At 37.6% G+C, this 21,455-nt stretch overlaps 1 protein-coding gene across 1 annotated transcript; it reads left to right on the forward strand.

The window, feature by feature from the left end:
- Positions 1-2,238: 2,238 nt before the first annotated feature.
- Positions 2,239-18,636, forward strand: MYOZ2 (myozenin 2). Its single transcript, XM_084263829.1, has 6 exons — positions 2,239-2,362; positions 2,924-3,027; positions 7,674-7,843; positions 10,140-10,269; positions 11,920-12,103; positions 18,233-18,636. Exons 2-6 carry the CDS (start codon positions 2,952-2,954, stop codon positions 18,462-18,464), a joined length of 792 nt encoding a protein of 263 aa, XP_084119955.1. The 5' UTR covers positions 2,239-2,362; positions 2,924-2,951; the 3' UTR covers positions 18,465-18,636.
- The last annotated feature ends 2,819 nt before the right edge of the window (positions 18,637-21,455 follow it).

Below are 21,455 nucleotides of genomic sequence, written 5' to 3' on the forward strand. Positions count from 1 at the left end.
TATGAACAAGATTGTATTCTTGATTGCAGACTCTTTTTCCATGTGAAGAGACTGCTGATCACAACACACCTGCCTCTTGCCTTTGCTAAGCCAAATAAATTAAATTCTTTCACTCTTCTCTCACAGGTAATATCTCTTAGCATGTGCTGCCAGGATGTTATTCAGTTCTTGACATCTCTTTGTCTTTCTTAAAGATATTCCAGCTCCTCAGTGTCAGTAAAATGACATGATCTTCCTTTTGATATTCTGTTCACAAAGCTCAAAATATTTGACTTTTTTGTACTGGGTTAGTGACTAATATTTATTTTGTGATTCAATATGATTCTATCATGTTGTTTTTATCAGTTATTTCTTAGGTTTTTTCCCTGCAATTGATTTTTTTTCCTTCTTATGTGCAACTACTTTGCATTTTATGTCTTAATTGTATTGGTTTGAATTATTCCAAGAATTTTTCAGTGTAATTTTGAATGGTAATCCTAACGTTCTCCATAACGTACAGTCATACAAAAGTAAGGTGGCTGAATTGTTCGTGCTGTCCTGTGTAAAAGCACAATTTAGTTTACTGGTGTATTTTTCATTCTATCAAGTAATTAGTTGGTGGAAATTGGAATAGACTAAACATAGTACTATCCCATTTGGGACGCATCTTGATGTTTCCTCCTGGATCAAAAATTCAAGTTTAAGCGCAAGTTCAGTGTCAGTCAGTTGAATGCCTAATTTAGAATTTGATTTAGATGTGGGTTTGCTGAATTGCATTTGACTTTTACTTTTTGTTCCACAATTCATCATGTTAATTTCACATTTAAATTCTTCCCTACTGATTGCTTGTAGTTCTCCTAGGTTGCCATTTAATTGCCATTCTCTACTTCACTAAAGTTATTAATGGAACCCTGAGTAACATGAACCCCTCAAACACTCACCTGCAATCACACTTGACAGCTTGGTGGTGAACCACTGAGAACAATCTTGGCCTTTAGGTGAATAAAAAAGATCCAACCAAGACTCTGACCATTCTTGCTGGTACTGTCGAAAGCAGCTGATCTATGGGAAAAAACAAAAAAAAGGAATTACAAGTGAGTAACAGAGGCAGCTAAATTCTGATAATGAGGATTAAAATGAACACCTCTTTTGGGCAAAAATATCTAGGATCTCATAAAAATATTTTGCAAAGCTAAGCCTAGGAATAGAAAAAGAAAAATAGAAAGCTTGAGGAAAAAATAATGCCACTTTTTGGTTGGACAGGCAGAGCTTTAGGACACTTTAACAGGCTCATGCATTTTAGCTGTATCACTGTCCTGCTTGCCTCAAGTTATGGACATTGGGTTGGTGTATTTTTATTGCTGTACAGATTCCATTTACAGTCAGAATTACTTTCTCCTGACATATCAGGATCCAGGAAATTTTCAGATCAGTCCTCCAAGCCAAACAAGACCATCATTTTCCATAAGAAACTACCCAGAAAAAATCCAGATCAGAAATACAAGAACTTTGTGTTGCTCTTACTGCCCTGTAATCCAGCTAGCTGCATTCAGCCAGAAGGGTAAGGGGGGATCGTTTCCTTCTCTCTGTTTCTTGTCTGAAGTTGGTGACCATCATGAAATAGCTGCACTTCACGTATCACACATTTCCTTGATAAACTCACGCAATAGTATCCTGGAATGCTGTGTAATTGCTAAGTTTCAAATTACTGCAGGTTTCTGTTCCTAATGCATAAAGAAAATAAAGATATTTTGAATACCTGTTTGCAAGGCATATGCTTGTTTAGCAGTTACTATGCATAACACTGAAAAATCTCTCATTTCTTTTCCAGAACAGACTTTACGTATCAGCTATCTGCTACTGACTTTATCCATCAGCTACTATTGAAGCATGGTTTCATCTTTCACTAAAGGATTAGCCCATGCCATTCTCATCTGATATAGTCTTGCCCATCCATATATTTAACACCTTATTTTTAAATGTCTCTTTCTTGGTTATAATATGGAGATTATTTTTCTCAGAGGTGATGAGGAAAAGATCCGTATGAGGGGAGCATTCCATTAAATCTTCCAATAAGCTCTGAAAGGGATATAAACTCTCTTTGTTGTGGGTGCAGTTGAATCTTTTCTGTTCTCTTCTTTTGCCAGGAAGATATGAGTGGCTGGAGTGTTTGGTTCTATATATAACTAGTTGATGTCAGCTGGATGCCAATCCCTTTGAAGAGGGTCAGCCCCCAGTTTGTCTCGGTACTAGGTACCATGCAGATCCAAGCACAAGGGTAGAAACCATCCTGGACCAGGCAGGTCATCCCCACACATAACTAACTCCTGAAGCTTCAACTAAAGGGTTGAGAACGCTTTTTTCTGCACAACAAAACAGTAGGGTAAGTATATTGTTTCCTGAAATATTTTGACATTGTCTGTCCTACAAACTGTCATATAAAAGACATTTATGTAACCTCTTGACTCTGCAATTAAAAAGATGTTTGTTTTTTTAACTTAGTCAGAAATGCACTTTCTTTTAAGATGCCAGAGCATCTAATTTAGTTCCTCAAATTCATGATAAGTTAAAGAAATATCAAAATATCAAATTTATGAAATAATAAACCAAGATGTAATTAAAATATTGGTTATTATTTTACATCTTCTGATATAATGTGTAGATGTGAGAAGGCCTAGAGACCACTGTCACTCACTTTGCTACAGAATTTCTGTAGCCAACTCAACGTTCATTCCTTCGAATCCTCTATCCAGCAGAACATGTCCCAGCATCTGTCTGCAAGCAAGAACTACCAGTGCATTTTGCACAATGAAAAGTGCAGTATTTCTAGATCCAAACTAACTAACTTCACCATTCAGCCATGCAAAACAGGGTATTAGAGGTTAAAGTTGGCTGAATTGTGCAAGCTGGCTCAACAATGTAAAAATGTGTTGTTTTTTTGCAGCAAGGAAAAATCGTATCAGAAAATCACAATGTTATCACATTCTGCCATGGTCAAAGAGAGGAAACAACAAGCATCAGCCATTATGGATGAAATACAGAGAAATGGTATAGCGCTGAACCCAGCTTACTGCATATGCAATGTCCTCTAGCCCTCCTTAATATATATACAATTTTAATCATAGAGTTTAACTCTCTTACAGCTTTGTCTCTGGGTGTTTTGCCATAAATAATCTTGTGGGAGTATCATGCTGCCTATGGTAACTAATCCTTTTGTAGTTGCCTCTTTTCATTTGAAAGCTATTTTCAGATGAACAACTGCTGTGGAGGAATGAAGTAATCTAACAGCTGATGTACATTCTGCTAGGATAGCCTTTCAGAATATTATTTGGGGTTAATAATATGACTTCATTCCATTTTAAAAGGCTATCATCTAAGAAACACGCTGATCTGTATCCTCTTTTTTGTTCTGATTCACTCTGCTTTTTTCTATAAACGATAAAAAAAAAAATCAAACAAATGTTTACATCTCCGTTCCTTCCTCTCAAACTTTATCTTTGTAACTAACAAATTTTACTAGCATTTGGCAATTCTCTCTAATGCACAGGCTTTTCTGTTACTGCACTGATGAAAAACGCAGGCACTTAGGAAAAGGTAGTTATATTGTCTAAAACACCTTCCTAGAATTACATTTCTAGTGTCGTACCTTAAAAATCAATTAACTCAGTTGGGAATACAGAGCTGCTTGGCTTTCATTAGGCATGTGCTGGATGCCTTTGGAGATCCTGCCAATCCTCCCCATGAAGCCTTTTTACATCTACATAAATAATCAACTTTTTAAAACTGATAAACTTTTAAACCCCAAAAGCCCCACTGAAAAAATAAAAGGCTCCACTAATAGTTAGAATTTCTGAAAATATACCATTCACATAGGATAAAACACCGAATATTAAATTCCAATATTAAAAATCTTTCTTGTGGGTTTTTGCTACAAAGAATTCAGGTCCAGTTTCTATACTCTCTCACTGACCACTGTGATTGTATGAAGAGTAGGACAACAGACATAAGGTTTTCAGAAAAAGAAGCTATTCATTTCAGTGCCTGGTCTTAGTCCTTCTGATATTTCCACAGGTTTCTTTCTGCAACTTCTGTTCCTAGGCCTTTTTCTTCTTTCCATTCTCCATTAAACACACATATGTCTGAAAGCCAGTCTGTTCTTATAGGTTTCATTGCAACTCCATTTTTTGGGGGTATTGTAAACCCAAGTACTATATGTGACTGAAATGGACTGTAAGCTCTTCAGGAGAGGAATAAAAAATAAATCCTTCCATATGTTTGTTTGGAACCAGGCATTTTACATGGTAAATGTATTGCTATTATTTATAGCAATACTAATAAATCTGCTATACAATACTCAAAATTCATTGGCATTGGATAATCCATGCTAACGTTTAACATTCACCTCACAATTTATTATTTATGTATTATCAGATTTGTTGTCAAATTTAGATTCAAACACACAGATATGGCAACTTGTCCTACAAGATACGCTGTAGTATGAGGCCACTGAATGCAATAGCAGAAAGTTGTCCATAAGATTCAATATCAGAGACATTTTTTGTCAATGACCCCAAATATTAACAATCTCTGGGGAAGACTGGAAATGAATGAAAGTCAGTATCTGCTGTTGGCTTGTTGGACATGACTTTGTGTTTTAGAGAAGTCTGGCATGTCATAAAAAGCTCCAGGAATAGACGCTACCTGTAAACCCCTTCACTCCCTCAGAAGAGAGATGGCAGTAGTAGTGTCTGGTCATAGTCACCTCCACAACCCCTTATTTTTTTCACTGGCAGACTTGGACTACTGATAACATTTCTAAGGCTAGTTCATGTCAATACATACGTTTAAAGAAGCCCTTGGAGTTCATCAATTTAGCCTTCAGTTACATGTAAAACTCATGTCCAGTACCATACTATTCCTTAAATGCATTCTCCAGTAGCTACATGATTAACTATCTTTCATGATACAGTTAAAAAAAAATCTTATTTCTGATACTACAACAAACATACTATCTGATATTAATTATTAAAATTTATAATCTAGATTAAGGTATTTAGAAGATTGTAAACTGGCGGATTAAATGAGGATTTGGCAGTGAATGCAGGAGGAACTATATAAATCATATTTAAATACAGTCTGTTATGATTTTAAGCAGAGGACAGGAAGGACTTGGCAGAAACAAATCAAGAAATGAAGCCAAAAGGTTAAGATTAGGATTAAACTATGAATTAAACTTCCAGTATTAATTTACAATGTCCATCTATGACACTGCTGTTCTCATTTCTATCATGCTCTGTATGTCCTCCTTTTCTCATTCTTCATGGCTGTTTCTGCACCGACACTGAAACAATCCCTGGACACATCCTAAAACTAGACAGATGATTAGATTTTAGCTGGCAAGGGATTCAAAGGAACTTCACACTTATGTTTTTGGGATGCTGCCTGGATACACAATAGCACACAGCGATGGGTTACAAAGTACCTTGGAGCCTTCAGTCAACCCTAACAAGAACAGTGTGCATGTAAGGGAACAGCAAGGCCCAAAATAGTTAACAGCCACTGTGTCCCGGAATAATACAGAGTGCTTTGGACAGAGATCCACAATTGCCTCACCACCTCTCTGAGGATGCACATACTAACCACATTGTACAATGAAGAAAAGCTTTTTCTGCAGGAAAATGTTGCTCGTGGGAAGGGTAAAAGCCTTAAGCTTTACTAACATAAACCCACCCACCAGTCTGTACCCTTAGAGTGATACTGAAAAATGGCACAATCAAAATATGACTTGTGGGTTTAAGTTTCAGGCCACAGGCCAAAAGCTAGTGCACTTAACCACAGAGCCAAAACCCCACCACTATCTTTCCCTGATAGGGCTACATCGGGCAAACTGAGTCATTTTCTTCCATGTTAAGAACTCTCTGTTTTGTAGTTACCTTTTAAATAACAGGAGGGTGTCAGGATTCTTTGCATATACTATTTTTAAAGCAGAAGTGCATGTTCTGGCTCGCGTTTGTTAATCTATTGAAAACATTCAATTGAAATCAGTATGAACAGAAGCTGATCAACAGTGATGCACTCCAGGGCCCACAAGCCTCTATGATTTCCTACCCTGAATGCTCTTGTCTATACAATTTTGGCTAAATATTTAATATACCTGTCTCAATTAAGTTTTCTTAAATGTCAGCAAATCACAATGTTTTTCCAACATCAAGTTACCAGGAGACATATGCCACCTTGAACATGCCATTTACTCAAAATGAAACTCTGCATATGTAATCACCACTTTGACATTAAGTACCTTCTGCAGTTTATTAATTTGCAATGCTAATTTTAAATTGGGCTTCCTGCGTGCTTACTCTGGAAACAAGATACAGCGTCTTAGACATAGTTTGCTTTCATTTCATTTTCATGCCTTAAAATATATGCCAAAGTTTGGAATTTTAAATCCTGCAAATCTTAAGACTATGCGAAGAATATGTCTTATTATTAAAGAAATAACAGGATGTGATTTTGAATAAGTGGATCAAAGAAACATAGTAGACCACTGATACATTCCAGAAAGCATACTGCATCTTCCTATTTTTCTTCCTGAAGTTTATGAACAACTGAGAAGAATTTCAACTAATAAAATGATAAATATTAAAGTGGCAATAGGAATTCTTTTCTTAAAAATGGTTTTTATGATGTAATCCAGTAATTGTTCTATTTGTTAAATTCTACAGCCTTCTAAGCAGAAATAAATCAGTAGAAGATAGTTCGCTCACTGTTGGAAGTTACAGCATGCAAATGCTTAAGCTTGAGGAGTAGTGAGAGAGATTAGTCACTAAGCAACAACTTGCTCACTGCCATCAGCATCCCAGTTTCCAGAACATTACCATGAAGATGCCTGGTAGTTTGAGATACTCAGAGTTCTCCATTTACGTTCCAAATTGATCTCCCCTTCCCTTGCTTATGCATTTTCACTACAGACAAAGCAGGAATTTTTCCCAAGCGCTTAATAGAGATATACTGCATCGAGTAATTTTGTCTTGGAATTGAAAATATTCTAAATATATGGGTTCCTAAAAGCACATTGCAATTCTTTGTTAGAGTTTTCATTTTCAACACCTTGAGCTTTATTCTGAAGGATTCTTCAAAAATAGTTTAAAAATACTATTTCATACAGACTTTCTGGAGCAAATTTTTCTGAAAGTACAAAACATGCCCTGGATTTCAAAAGCAAGGATATTACATAATAATAGAAAATAAATTGTTTGTAAGCAACAGGAAACTGGTAGGTGTGTTTAAAAGGGGTTACCTGCTTATCTATCCAGTGCAGGACACAAAGATAACTGAAGGTTTGATGAGGGAACCCTGAGGCCAGATGGAACTTAGCTCTTGGTTTCAGTAGGAGCCAGTTTTTACCAGGCCACTATTAAGATGGGGTGTAGGATTTATAGACTCGATTTTGATGACAGTTGAATGATATTCAACTGAGGTAAATTTGGAACTTGAGGTGCCTATCGTCTTCAAAAAACCCCACATTTTTGCTGTTCACTTTGCTCCAAACCTTTGGAAAAATTATTAATTTTATTAACAGCACACAAAGCTTTGTTATGTGCTAGATGAGCATGTATTAACATGCTGTTGGATTTCAGGTGTAGGATATGTGATTTAAGAAAAACAGAGGTATGCATTTATCCATTGTGTTGCAGTCTCACCCAGCTTAAACCTTGGAAAAAAGGTCAGCACCCCCAGAGATATCATGGTAGAGGAACTATCGACACTCAGCAACAGAGGTGCAAGACTCTTCAAGAGACGCCAGCGGAGATCTGACAAATACACATACGAGAACTACCACTATGTAGCAAACAAGCCAAGAAACGTGAGTATAATGTAATAACTTGTTAATGAAACACAGTGAGAATGGCTTTGGGTTCCCTTGGGGCTCATGTTATACATTGTGCATGGCTTATTTGTAGTTTCTGGAAGAATAAATTTAAAATCCCATACTAGAACAATGCTAACATCACGTGAGCCATTTGTACTTTACTGAGCTCCTACAGACAAATAAAAATCTGAAATCCTTAACACTTAAGGTCATCAGATTCAAGTTATTCTCATTCAAACCTGATTTGCATTACTAATGATCAGAGGCCTTATCCTGTAACAACTGGCCTCCTGACAACTGAAAATTAATTAAGGAATGTGAAAATTAACTAGTTAATGACATTCAAAAGGTTGGAAGCAACAATAGCCTGTTCCATGCAACCAGTAAGGTGTTTTTAGTAAATTAGTTTGGTGGTCTCAATGTGGTTCCCAGGCAGCAAGATGGCACTAATTCACTTCAGGCCTGTCTCAACAGGGAGAAAAAGGATGGAGCTTGTCACTGAAAGACAGTTATTCTTCAAACTAGTCCTTCAGGAATGGGGTTAAAGCATTAGTGATACCCTAGGGATCCTCATGGCACAAAAGTAAATGCACCAGGAGTTGGTCTCATATGTGACCTTCATAAAATACTCAAACCTTTTGATTAACCTCTGGAAATCGGGACAATGTTACATAACTCTCCAATATACTGCAAGGTTCAATTATTTTACCATGAATACTCTATGCCCAGTCTACTACAGCATGTAAGCAGCCCCTTAATGCAATCAAATTATTGCATTAAATTCCATTTCTCAGATACCCGTTTGCATCTCCACTGATTTCAGACACAAAAGTACGACACAAAAGAAATCCCATATAAAAACACTGATTGAACACCCAGCATCAGAGGAACACTATTATTTTGAAATCCATAGATAAATACTGTCTTCCCAATTACTCCTTTTATTGATTATTGGCAGTTACACAGATAAATGCTGAGCACAGCACCACCAATCTCATCAGACCATTCATGCCTAGTTAAATGGTTTTGCTACAAAAAGCTAGCTCAAGCTTTTTGCTACAAAACCTGATAGATCAGTTCCCCTCTAATGTACATCTTGCCAGAAAAACATGCAGGATATGCATACTATGCATTCAGTGACATTCTGGCGTGAAAAAATGATGTCTCTCTGGTTTCTGTTCCCTTCCTTTAGACTCCTATTTATCCACCATGGGTGCTGTCTTCATCATCTTTATGATTATGCCTGCCAAAATTAATCTTCCTACCATACTTCAGAATTCATAGAAAACATACTGCCTTGACTTTTTTTTTTTAAGTTTAAACAAGTATCAGTTGTTTACTTTCCTACTTTAAGAAACTCTTAAACAGACTATATTTAAATTGCTTTTAGCCTATGTGTCATAGCTAAAATAAGACACTGACTTCTTATGAGGCTCTTATTCTATACTTGTGCAACAACTAAGTCTTTGGGTTTTTCCATAGAACCGTTGACCTGATAGGAGGGTAGAAAATAAAAGTATATCATGTACCTCCAGAGCGAGCTGCACTGAAGTTGTTAATTCTATTACAAATAAAGAAAAAGAAAACCCCAAACAAAAACAATTCAACAAATGCAGTGAATTTTCAACTGATATGGGAAGAGACGCTTTGAAGAATCAGTGCTCTGAAGCTCAGATGGCTCAAACTTGCTAGATTTCTTGAATCTTTGGGTAGCATGGGTGCTCTGTCTGGCACAACACAGCTTCTAGTGTCCGATGATCCAAGGGCCACACGGCCAAAGCGACCACATCTACTCTTTGCTGTGAACCACGCAGTCCACGTGCACGGGTAGATTTTGTGGTGATCAGCGTAAGCAGCAGATGGGATCAACTCTCTTCATAGAGTGTATATCAATATTTAAATATCCCAAAATTAAGAAATGGTCAGACAACTCAGCTGATGGTTATAAAGCCTTCAGAGCCTTCAGATCCTTGCTGACCTAGGCAACACCACCTTCAATAACGCATTCACATACTGGTAATATAGACATTAAAAACTGTGCTGGGATATCATACTTTACATTGAAAAACTATTCAACTTTGCCTATATAGTAAATGTAAGAGTTGTGAAACCAGGATACCTTCCTGGCAAGTGCTACCTAGCAAACAGGTTGCCAAGCCGCAGGACAGCATGCCCTGGGTCTCAGCTTGTGGATGTGAATTGAAGTATCACTCCTCCCACAACAGAGAATTGACTGGGGTGAGCTTTTTTGCCCGTTCTCTCAATGATACTTATTTCTATTTGAATGCAGCGTGGAGAGCCCATACAGAGTGTTAAAATGGATGGCCTCAGTGTTGAAGGAATTCCCCAGCATGCCCCAATGACACCTCCTAATACACCTGATCCCCGGAGCCCACCACATCCTGACAACATTGCCCCAGGTAAATATATATATATAAGTTTACAGAAATTAAATACATTTTGTTCTCATTTCACAGCTGAGGAAGGACTTCTTTTTAAAAGAGTGTATTCAACAAGAATTTGATAATGGACTACTACCAGAAATCAATCCACTTGAGTAAGAAAACTAATCAGAATCACCCATAGTAATGTAAAGCGGTGCTCTTCATTTGGTTCTGTTCACATTTAAAGATTTAATATGCCTCTTGCACTACTTCTCCCTAAACTGAAAACATACATTCCTATCAAGAGAAACTGCTGATATATTTACTGGTCTTAAAAACACTGAGAAACAGATGCTCAGATTCAAAACCAGATCAATACACTGATTTTTCTTTGCCAAAACTTCCTTTCTGATATGCAACACATTGCTCAACAGTCTGTAAGTTATCTATTGTAGCTTAATTATTGATAAATATAAACACAAAGTCACTGCAAGATTTACTCTTCTGTAAAGGTTTCTAGCAACTTAAAAAGGAATTTGCCTCTAGCTGTATAAACTGTTCTTTTTTTAAGTCCTTAACTGTAAGGGTAGTGTTGCCTTTACTTAAAGCAGTAAGATACAATAAGGCTTTATTTTGTATTCTTTAAAGACTAGAGAAGGCTAATTTGTTTTAATTAATTTATTCAGTGATATAGCCCTTCTTCCTGTTTATGAATTATCCATGAGCAGACTGTGGTTTTCACAAATTCATTCTTTGTTCAGCATTACTCAATGCATGTTTTGTGCAGACCTTTTCCACTCCATGCAAACTAGGTCAATGCTACTCTGTTAGTGACCGCTAAGACTATGCATCCATTGGCCAAATACAATGCAAACAGAGGTAATTTCCATTGCATGCGTTTCCATGATAGAAATCTTCCAGCCCTTCTGTAGGCAAAGAAATGGTCTGGCAAAAGGACTAGATATTAAATCACAGGGGAGGTTTAAGTCTATAGGAAAAAACAGCATCAATTTAAAGAACTAGACATAGTGGGAGGTTAAAAGGGTAGAATAGCTTCCCCTTGGTGTTTTTCAAATGAATAGAATATTTACATATATAAAAGAATAATCCGTTTCTTCAAACTCTATATTAAAGAATGGCTTCTTCTCACACCCCCCACCCCCCACCCCCAATATTTATCCCTGTCATATTGCACGCGGCTTTAGAAATCACACTGAATATGGAATTAATTTTAGTAAAATGCTGATTAGAGCCTGATCCTCAGATTATTATCCAGAGAAAACAATTGATTCTTCATTTTGTCAGATAAAAAGGAACAGAGAATCAGATAGGTAGGACATTTTAAAGTATGTAAAGCAGAAGCAAAGACAGAAACTCCTCTATAATGGCTGTGATACTAAGTCCTCTGAATATTTTTTGGAAAATTTCACCCAAAGGCTATAGAATTATCTTTGTTTTAACCAAAATCATGGTTTTGAAATCTTTTTGTTAATTCAGCCCAAGGGCTGCATCTCTATAGTCTGTTTTCAAACAAATGCTTATAATGATAGAAAGAATCACTACAGAATACTTTGGAACAGTGGAATACTTTGGAGCAGTTATCTGAAAGGCCACAGATAGGATGTTCATAGGGAAGCATGAATCACAAAGGATTATTGTAATTGTCTTGCCTTGATCACCTTGCAGGCTATTCTGGACCACTGAAAGAAATTCCTCCTGAAAAGTTCAACACTACTTCTGTGCCCAAGTATTATCAATCTCCCTGGATAGAAGCTATTAGGGATGATCCAGAGCTGCTGGAAGCTTTATATCCAAAACTTTTTAAACCTGAAGCAAAGCCAGAACTGCCTGACTACAGGAGCTTTAACAGGTAATTTTGAGTGGACACCGAATTTTACAGTATAGAGAAAAATTACTATGAAGCGTTGCCACCAGCATTAAAAAATCCCTACCACCTGTGTTTGCAAGAATATGCATGAACACACACAGACATTACAAATAGCAAACAAGAGCATTAAGGAAGAAACTAGTTTTTCCCTAAAGTATGGGCCCAAAATTAAATTGCAGAACCAGGAATGCAAGAGGAATTGTTGAAAGTACTGAAAGAATCAGAACCTAGAGTACTAAACACATGGGAAGGGCAGGCTATGGTTCAAACTCCTTTCAGTATTTCTGTCATTGACTTCAGTAGGTACAAGACCACGAGATCCGTCAGGGAAACTCTCAGTCAAAACTTTGTAAGCTGTATAATGCAAACTACTTTTTTAAAAAGAAACCCACATGGCCCATTTTTTAGGTACTGACAGTACAGTGAACTTTATCCCCCAACCAATCCTTCATGACAAATAGTTAACAGACTGCACATTTTATTGCATTTAACATTTTTTATATCTTCAACAACCTTTAGTAACAAATGAACAGATACAGCATTACAAGCAGACTTAAACATTTAAAGGAACAGGATCCAAGAGTAAAGTTATCCACACACTAACTAGTGCACTAAGGCTTTCAGCAGAACTTCTGAGATAAATGAACAACACTGAGTTTTGAACTATTTTGAAAGCTTTAAAACACATCCTTACTTAGGGATTTTTCTTTCATTCGTACCACTGACACTGTCACTTTGTTGGTTAAGGACAATTTTTCCCTAAATAACCACTGCTGAGCTCCAGTCAGCTGAGCCAAAGCAAAACCTTTCCTCACAACACCAGACAGCCATCTATTGCAAAGGAAAATGGCTCATGGAAGTATAAACTCAGAGAAAAATACTGCATTTGCATTCCTGCCATTGAGGTGGGCCTCGACTATGAGTGCAAGGACTAAAGAATTACGCAACGCAACATCAAAACCAGCATTGTAGACACTGCACTAGTTCTGACTTCCTAACAGCTAGATACATCACCATGCTAATAATTAAGCCTGGTGGCACAGACAAAATAGCAAATACAAGCTAGAGATGTGTCACAGTTGCTAACATTGAAACAGTAACAGCATTTATGTACTATGGTTACTGTAACTGAAAAAAACCCAACAAACAACAGAAAACATACATGGAATAGAAGCAGAATCAGTTTTCCCTCTCACAAGAGAGCTTCTCAGTCCAGCATGCAAGTCATTACTGTGAAAGACAGGACCAGACAGGGCACAGAGGCCCATTAATAGGGGTCTATCTTGAGATGGCATCTAATGGCTACTCTGTGAATTTTTAGCTGTTCTGTGGTCCCATGTTCAGTTAGTTGTCCTCTGTATAACACTGTTTGGATTTCTTTCTATCAGGATTTTCTCTGTGAATGACATGGCAGAACTGTGGCTCACCAGTCCGGATTTCTTGAACATCTGTGCTTTCATATAAGGGGAATGTCAACATTCTCCCTTGTAACCATAAAAGCCTAACACCTGACACATAAATCCAGATCCAGACTGTGAAATTAGTAAATATATGGCATACAAATATAATTCACCACAACCTTCCTCACGGAAAAAAATCCACATCCAGAAGAAAAACAAAAGAATGCCTGGTGAACCTAGAAAAGCTGCTATATACAGTACACTACACTTTGTTTTCTACCACGAAGGACAGATTGAGAAATTGTGAAATTGAAACTTGGAGAGAATTTGACAACCATGACTTTGGTGTCTACATTCATAAAAATGCACAGGAGGGTGAGGTTTCTGACCACCACATTCAGATTAGACAGCACACTGCTCACCAAGATAACCAACACAAAACATTACAGAGAAGGCTAAATGTGACTTAAATTTCTCTGCTAAGGCCACCCACACCCAATTGCGTCCATCTATCTTCAGGTCAGGCTTTCCTTTCCAAAAGCAGAGAGGGGGTCACGAGTATTCTTTTAAAATCTATATAGATTTCTTTGGACTTCTGTGCAAAGTCATTATGTGCATCTAGGTTACAGCAGCCTTGACTTCTTCAATTACAGTCTTGGAGGGAAAGCAAACGATGCTGCATTAAACAATTAAAGTGCAATATAATGGCACCATTTTTTTATCACTGAGGGTATCAGCCAAGGCTTTCTATCATGCTTCATCATTCAGTAAACTGCCATTGTTCGTTCTCCTGCAAAACACTGGTACGGTCATCATTAGTCAGGGAAGGGTGTGGTTAACAGTAAGCGTGATGCATAGCACTCTCAAAGGAAATGGGCCCGAGATTCTTCCCAGTTCACTCAGTGGTATCTGTTCAGAATGGCAATGAGACTTTACAGGACATATTCAGATTCCTTTCAGCTTTCCTTGGTACACAACAAACTGTAAAAGCAACACAACTTTAGCAGCTGATACCTGATGTGTTGGGATAGACACACACATGCATGGTTTAAAAGCGTACTCAGTCCTAAGCAGCATTCAGCTTTTTTCCCCTGATGAATGAGGAGACTCAATGCTGTAGCAGCGCAATTTTTATAAGAGCGGAATCAGAACAAAGCTATTTATAGAGGTCCAGGGTCTAGTATGTGTTTTATGCTGCAGGGAACTTCCAGTGCAGGTAGATCAATGAAGGGAGAAGTGGTGGCAGCAAATGTGAAGCAGGGCTTTCTGTGAGACAGTCAGCACTGGTTTAACAGCACATAGCACCAGACAGAGTGTATTACCAGAAAAAGTGGTTTCTGAGGGTCTCTGAACAGACTTTTCAGAGAAGGCTACCCTTCCTCCTCCCAGATGGAAATGAATCTGTGCTAGCAGAGAAGTGCTGCAGGACAGAGCCGTGCCATCTGATTTCTCTTGGAGATTGACTTTTATTAGGACTGAAGAACTTTTTACTGGTGAAAAATTTTCTTACTTCTTTCACCAGTGTGGAAGCACCTAGCAATCCTCTGTGGGAAAGACAGCATGAATCTACCTTTGTTCAGGACTTTGTAATGCTAGTTAAATTAGTACCTTTATGCCCTCTGCTTTCTTGGAGCTGGATAAAATGTCAAAGGTAGGGTTATGAGTAACCTACAAAGCACTACATCCTACTCAGATAAGCAAGTCTAACTAGTTCTGCCTCTCCTACCAGGTAAATTCTTGTTTGGCTTTCTCAATTCCCAAAGACTTCAGTTTCAAAAACATAACAGGAATCCAGTCCATCTGTGTTCGACTTTGTTTTTATTGATGAATGGATCCAGAAATCTCTTGTAAAAATGCTGTTCCAGAGCCTCAAAGGAATGTTGGCTGCTAACTTGAAGTGATGAAAGATTAGTGGAAACTCTGTGCTTCACCAGTTCCTTAGCACCTGAATTGGCATTAGGTCCTTGCACTAAGCTACTGTGAAGCTCTAAGCGTTTTTTAGGGTCAGGTTCTTCGTTCCTCTCTCTCTTTTTTGCACAGAATTAACAATAAGCAGAATGTTCTAAGAATGACAGTCACATTTTACAATGTGAACCTCATTTCTTTTTGCAATGACATAATTGAAGGCAGCAATCCTATACAGTTAGAATTCCTTCAGAAATTCTACAGGTAGTCTCCAATGGTGAGACAGTATAATGCTTAATAAGAAAGACTGCAGGGTAAAAGAAAAAGAAAAAACATCTTGCTAAAACACAGCTAAAAATAAACATGGTTGTGCCTGCTATTGTTAAACCATGCACCTATTTTTTAGGAATATGCAAAACGCTTCCTTGTGCCACTTCCCATGGCTCTGATCCAGCATTTCCGCCCTTCTTAGGAGCAATGACTACTTGAATTTTTTACAGATGAGTTTTAGGCTTCTATACAATGAATCAGAGCTCGTGACACAGTCGATGTGCACATAACACAGGTCATTACAACACCATGTTGTCAGTCAAGCTGTTGCTCACAAAAACACACTGCTTCTGCAAAACCAAATTAACGTATATTAGCCCATTACTGCACTCTTCTTTGTGTTGATCATGTGCGACTGCTCAGCATGCAGGAATGCATAATTCTCTGAGATCAAACTTGGAACAGGAACTAGGGATTCTTCCCAGAAAAGGTACCTGAATTTCCAAGGAACACCCTCCTGTTTCAGTTACCTACAGAACGATGATCTATTTAAAACCCCAAAATACTACAGAGGAAGCTTTACATTATAGAATTGTTTTCCATTTTATACAGCTATTATTGTTCTTTTTATATTGATTATCCCTTTAATTTATATATTGATGAGACTATTACAACCGTACGAGAATGCGTATCTTAATTAGAGCAGCAATTAAAACAATCTTTATTGTCCTGTGAGATGCAGCTCTGCTCCATTCACTCTGTGCCAATTACCAAGCAATTATTTTTAATCGGTATCATACGGTATCCTATTTGACATTGTGACCTAGAAAACAGTTTCACAAGAAAAGCTTGCTACCACAGGCACCTCATACAAAGAATTTGCTTTGACTTCAGTAGAGTCTAATGTCGGGATCCGCTGCTGCTGCTGCAAAATCTTGTCTTCTCTTAATTTGAGAAACAGTTTTAGAGCTTAATCCAAAGCAGCATTCTTCTCTTCAAGAAGCAAGCGTGCTCAGAACATGATTTTTATATCTGACTGGACTGACCCTTGGGAGTTAACACCCTCCCCTTCAACAAATATTGCTTGTACTGAAATGCAGTGAGTTATCTATGTAATGACATGGTGGTACGACTTCTTTTAGGTCACGGATTCATTTTATGAATTAACCTCTTTTTTTGTATATAGTACCTAATTATTCTCCCTAGGTTTTGTTTTATCTATAGTTATCTTGCTGAAAATACTAATCAGAACTCCCAAAGATCTCTTGTCCATTCTGTTAGTATTAATTTCTCTGGACTTCTGCTATAATACCTGGAGCCACTGAAAGTAAGCATCAGTATGTCTGTTGGTTTCACAGACATACTGTCTGTGCCAAGGCTGGTGAAACTCCTTTTTTGTTTTAAAATATTTTTTGTATGCCACTATGTATCTAGCTTTGCAGAAATCAGGTGCTCATGTGTAACTTAAAAATCTGACATTCTTAACCAGCCACAGTATATGCCAGCAAAGTTATGCAGTTGATCAAAATACAGAGCACATACATTAGTCATTTGGTCATGTTTGCTTATACAAAGGAGTCTAGAAAAAGTGACAGGGGTTTTCAGCCTGGAAAGTGGCAAATACAGAATAATCATGGGAAGTTTTTGGAAAACCTGTTATAAAATATTTGGAAATGTATGCAACAGCCAGTTCCTGCTTAGTATTTCTTATCTTTTAGTTTCTCAGGCTTATCGCCTGAGAGAACATTTACATTTAAATGAAAAATACTGGCTGAAGACTAGGGGCCAAATTCAACCCACGTTTCAAAGTTTAGTTACATAAACATTTTGTTCAGAAACAAGGCTGGTGTAAGAAGTCCTCACCCATTCCCCTCCTTTCCAGTGCCTGTTGTCTTTGGCTGTTCCTTTCTGCTTCGTGTTACACTTTACTGCCTCCTCACTTGTACTGCTACAATTGTTTGAGCATAATTATAAAAGCCAAACTGCTGAAATAATTTGGATTTTAAAATGCTCCTTTGTTTTGAAGGGTCTTCGTTTAAACTAGAAGTGACCCAAATTTATAGCACAACCCACATACATTCTAACTGGTACAACAATATGGTGCTGAAATACAGTGCAGTGGGAGGAATGAGCAACTGGGGTAGGAGAAAATGGGGTGAGAACTTCCTAAACTAAGTACCAGCTAGACAGAAAGTGCTGAACCATGTTTTCAGAATTACCAGCTTATCACCAACAGAATAAATTTAGTGACTGTGACTCACCAATGACAAAGTTTTCTTGCAACATCTCTTTCCTGTCCATTTGAATTTTGAAGAAGGCTGAAGGCTTTATCTAAGGGAAAATAAATCAGATGTTAAGGAGAATTTGCCAGGAAAAACAATCAGGATACTTTTCCCAAAAGCTTGAAAATGTAAACAAGACACTGTACCCAATCTGTTTCATTAAAATAGCTTCTATTCTTTTCAGCTCCTGGGAGGAAAAGAAAATATGTCTTTTTAAAAATCATATTTTACTTTTATTTCTCTAACATCTACAGAGTTGCCACTCCCTTCGGTGGTTTTGAGAGAGCATCAAAGCTGGTCAAATTCAAAGTACCAGATTTTAATCTACTGATGCTAAACGATCCCAGATTCATGATCCTTGCAAATCCTCTTGCTACCAGAAGATCCTTCAACAGGACTCCTAAAGGATGGACGTCTGAGAATATTCCTGTAGTCTTCATTCAGCCTGCGGATTCCAACACCGTTCCAGAAACAGAGGACCTGTAAGGGAAGCTGCACTCTACACTGTACAAAACGCTGAAAGCTGCACATCCATGTATTATCGGTCCAAATATTACTAGAGGCTACTGACAAAATTTTTCCTTGGCAGCTGAAGTATTAATGTCCGAAGAAGTGTCTCTTTTCTGGCATCTAGTTTCATCTGTAGACATAATATAAATAAAGCAATTTGGCAAACATGACTGAGATATTTTTGTTTACGTGCTCTTTCACTTTGGTAAAAACTACAGTATTTCTAAGATCTTTGTTTTTCATTTAAGAAGTATAATACAAGAAAAAAAAGTGACACTACTAAATGCAGCCAGTGCCATTTTCCTTCTGACTCTCAGCTTTAATTATGGACATAGATACCCATGTCACCTGGACTTGTTTACAAAAAATGCAGTAAATTTGGCAATGACAAAGATTGCGTAGTGTGATGAAAAAGTACAGAGGTATTTCCTGGATAAAACCAGAGTGCTTGTGTTAATCACAACTGAAAACCCCACCAATGACTGGTTATGTCAAACACACCAAATTAGTATCGCTGAGCTATGGTACCACAAATACTTTTGTTACTAGAAAGAAATTTTATACAGCTTTCCCCCTACATCCATAATATACTGGGACTCAAAAGCATGTGAGTTTTCTTGCTTTTTACACACTGTCAATCTCTGACATTTAAAAGTATCAGACCTTTATTAAGCTTCCGTAACTACATAAGGGGCAGGCAAAAATCAGTAAGATCATATAGCTTTACAATGTCATTTTTCAGGTTACAACTACACTCTAGTAAGAGACAAGCATCAGTTTATCTATCACTTGTTTCTAAAGGCTTTTGTGTTTGAAAAGGATTCAACACCTGCAGGCTGGATATTCTGAAACACAGTTCAGTTTGTATGTGTTTTGAAACAGGAAATTTGGCCTCAAACAATAGGCCACTGATATATCCCAGATACTTCTCCAGGGCATTATGGTCTCTACGCACACGTGCAACATCCAAGAGGTTTTGGTGTATCTGAGATACTAAATCAGAGTGTTCATAAAATTTGCAATTGATGGTAAGTAAATAAAATAATGTTTTTCCAGATATTTTCTTCACAAGTGCTTTTGGTGGCACTGAGCTACAAAAAGTGAGTCAGAAAGAATCTCAGCATCTGAACAAACAAATGGTAGAATGAAAATTAAAGTGGAAAAATCAACAATTTTCGCCTATATTTTTCTGGCTGAAATTTGTGTCTGCAAAAATCGTTTCAATTTTTCAAATGCAGATTTAAGGCAGGGTGTGGGCAAAGGAAATACTATCATCTATGTTCATTAATTTACTTTGCCACACAAACTGCACAAACAAATGTACAGGCCCTGATCAATTTTATGAAAGAAAAACCCAAAATCAACCTCATTGACCAAGAACACTGCCTAGGGATGAAATAATGTTCAGGGGTCTTCACTGTGCACATTATACAATAATTCTATGGCAAAAGGCAAACACATGAACTCTTCAAGGCTCAAGGATGCAAAAGCAAAAGAAAAAACACCACATAGTGAGGAGCAATGCAAACAAGTTCTGGAACTTGTCTATGAGCCAATACAAGCATTCATAAGCCTATGTGACCATAAATACAAGAATACTGTAAACTCTGTAAAAATAACCTATTTTTACCATTGCACCTTGCTCCTTACACAACACACAATGGTAGCTTTATTTTCCTATACATCTGTGGATTCTGTTTGAGAAGTACTGAGCCTGCTATGCACGTGTTCAGTTGATGCTCCAAATAGCAGCATTAAATACGGCTAGAAAATACCACCAGCCCTTAAATCCTCAGTTTCTGAGACTTGTGAAACGAGCTTTGTCACAGCAAAACAGATTTAATTTAACACGGAGCTACAGTAATCAGCTGCAGCAGAAGAGGAAGAACTCTGTGCCTGCTGCTTTCCTAGCTCTACCACCACAGTGTTACATATGCTCTCAGGGAAGATTGTGCAGCCATACCATTTAATCTTCCCATAGTGGGCGGCTTTTGCCAGTCTGCCTGTTGGGAGCAGGCACTTGACCATACTAAACTCTTGAACCATGCTTGGGAACCATTTGGGAGAGCGCAAATTGGCAGAAGCCAGGATTGTGCAATATGCTAAGCATTGAACAGCATGCAGGATCCAGTGCCAGTGTCCAGGAATGTTCCCTGGCTGCAACAGGCTTATTGTCCAAGTGCCACTGCAATAAACAAATCTGTCTGCCAAAACCCAACTGCTTTGCCATAAAGGCAGATCTCTTGTTAAGCTTGGGAACTAAGAGATTCTCTATTAACTTCAACGGGTATTAGCACCTGCATTTATTTTGAGACACATTTACATGGCACAGGAAATGTATCCTATAACTAGAGGAAAGACTAGCTTTGGGTAACTCAAATGACTGAGAACTTGTATTAAATTTTGAAAACAAAGAGATTACTCTGAAGTCAGAGAATAAAGGTTTCTCCAGTTACAGGTTTGGAAGGATCAAAAACCCATGCATTTTTAATTTTCAGTGGTGCTTCAAAGAGCTTCTCTCAGCTGTAAGGAATACACATGGAATGGACAAGCACATGGACAAGAGCTTTACAAAAAGTCAAACAGAAGTATATAAATATTAGAAAAGGTGCTTATAACATCAAGGAACTTTATCATGAGACACTCATATTTGCCTCCAAAAGAGAAATGGCCTGAAGGGTAGGACAAAAAGGCAGAAAATAAATATATTTTTTAAAATATCTAGAAGTCTTTGTTCCCAAAGGTTTTTTGGCCTCATTTTTGTTTACATTAAGGTACATGTTACAGCAGCATAAAGGGAACTTTGAAATTTGTTTAAATGTGGTGAATTGAAGAAATAGATCTGCTACTTCCCAATCGATACAAAATACTCTGATTGCACTACCTAAAAAAGAAATGAGATGTACACTTCTGAGTAGCTTCAGGAATAGAAGCTTTTTTTTTTTTTAATATATGCACATCAAACCT

The sequence above is a fragment of the Gallinula chloropus genome (genome assembly GCF_964237585.1).
Source record: "Gallinula chloropus genome assembly, chromosome: 4".
NCBI classification, from domain to species: domain Eukaryota; kingdom Metazoa; phylum Chordata; class Aves; order Gruiformes; family Rallidae; genus Gallinula; species Gallinula chloropus.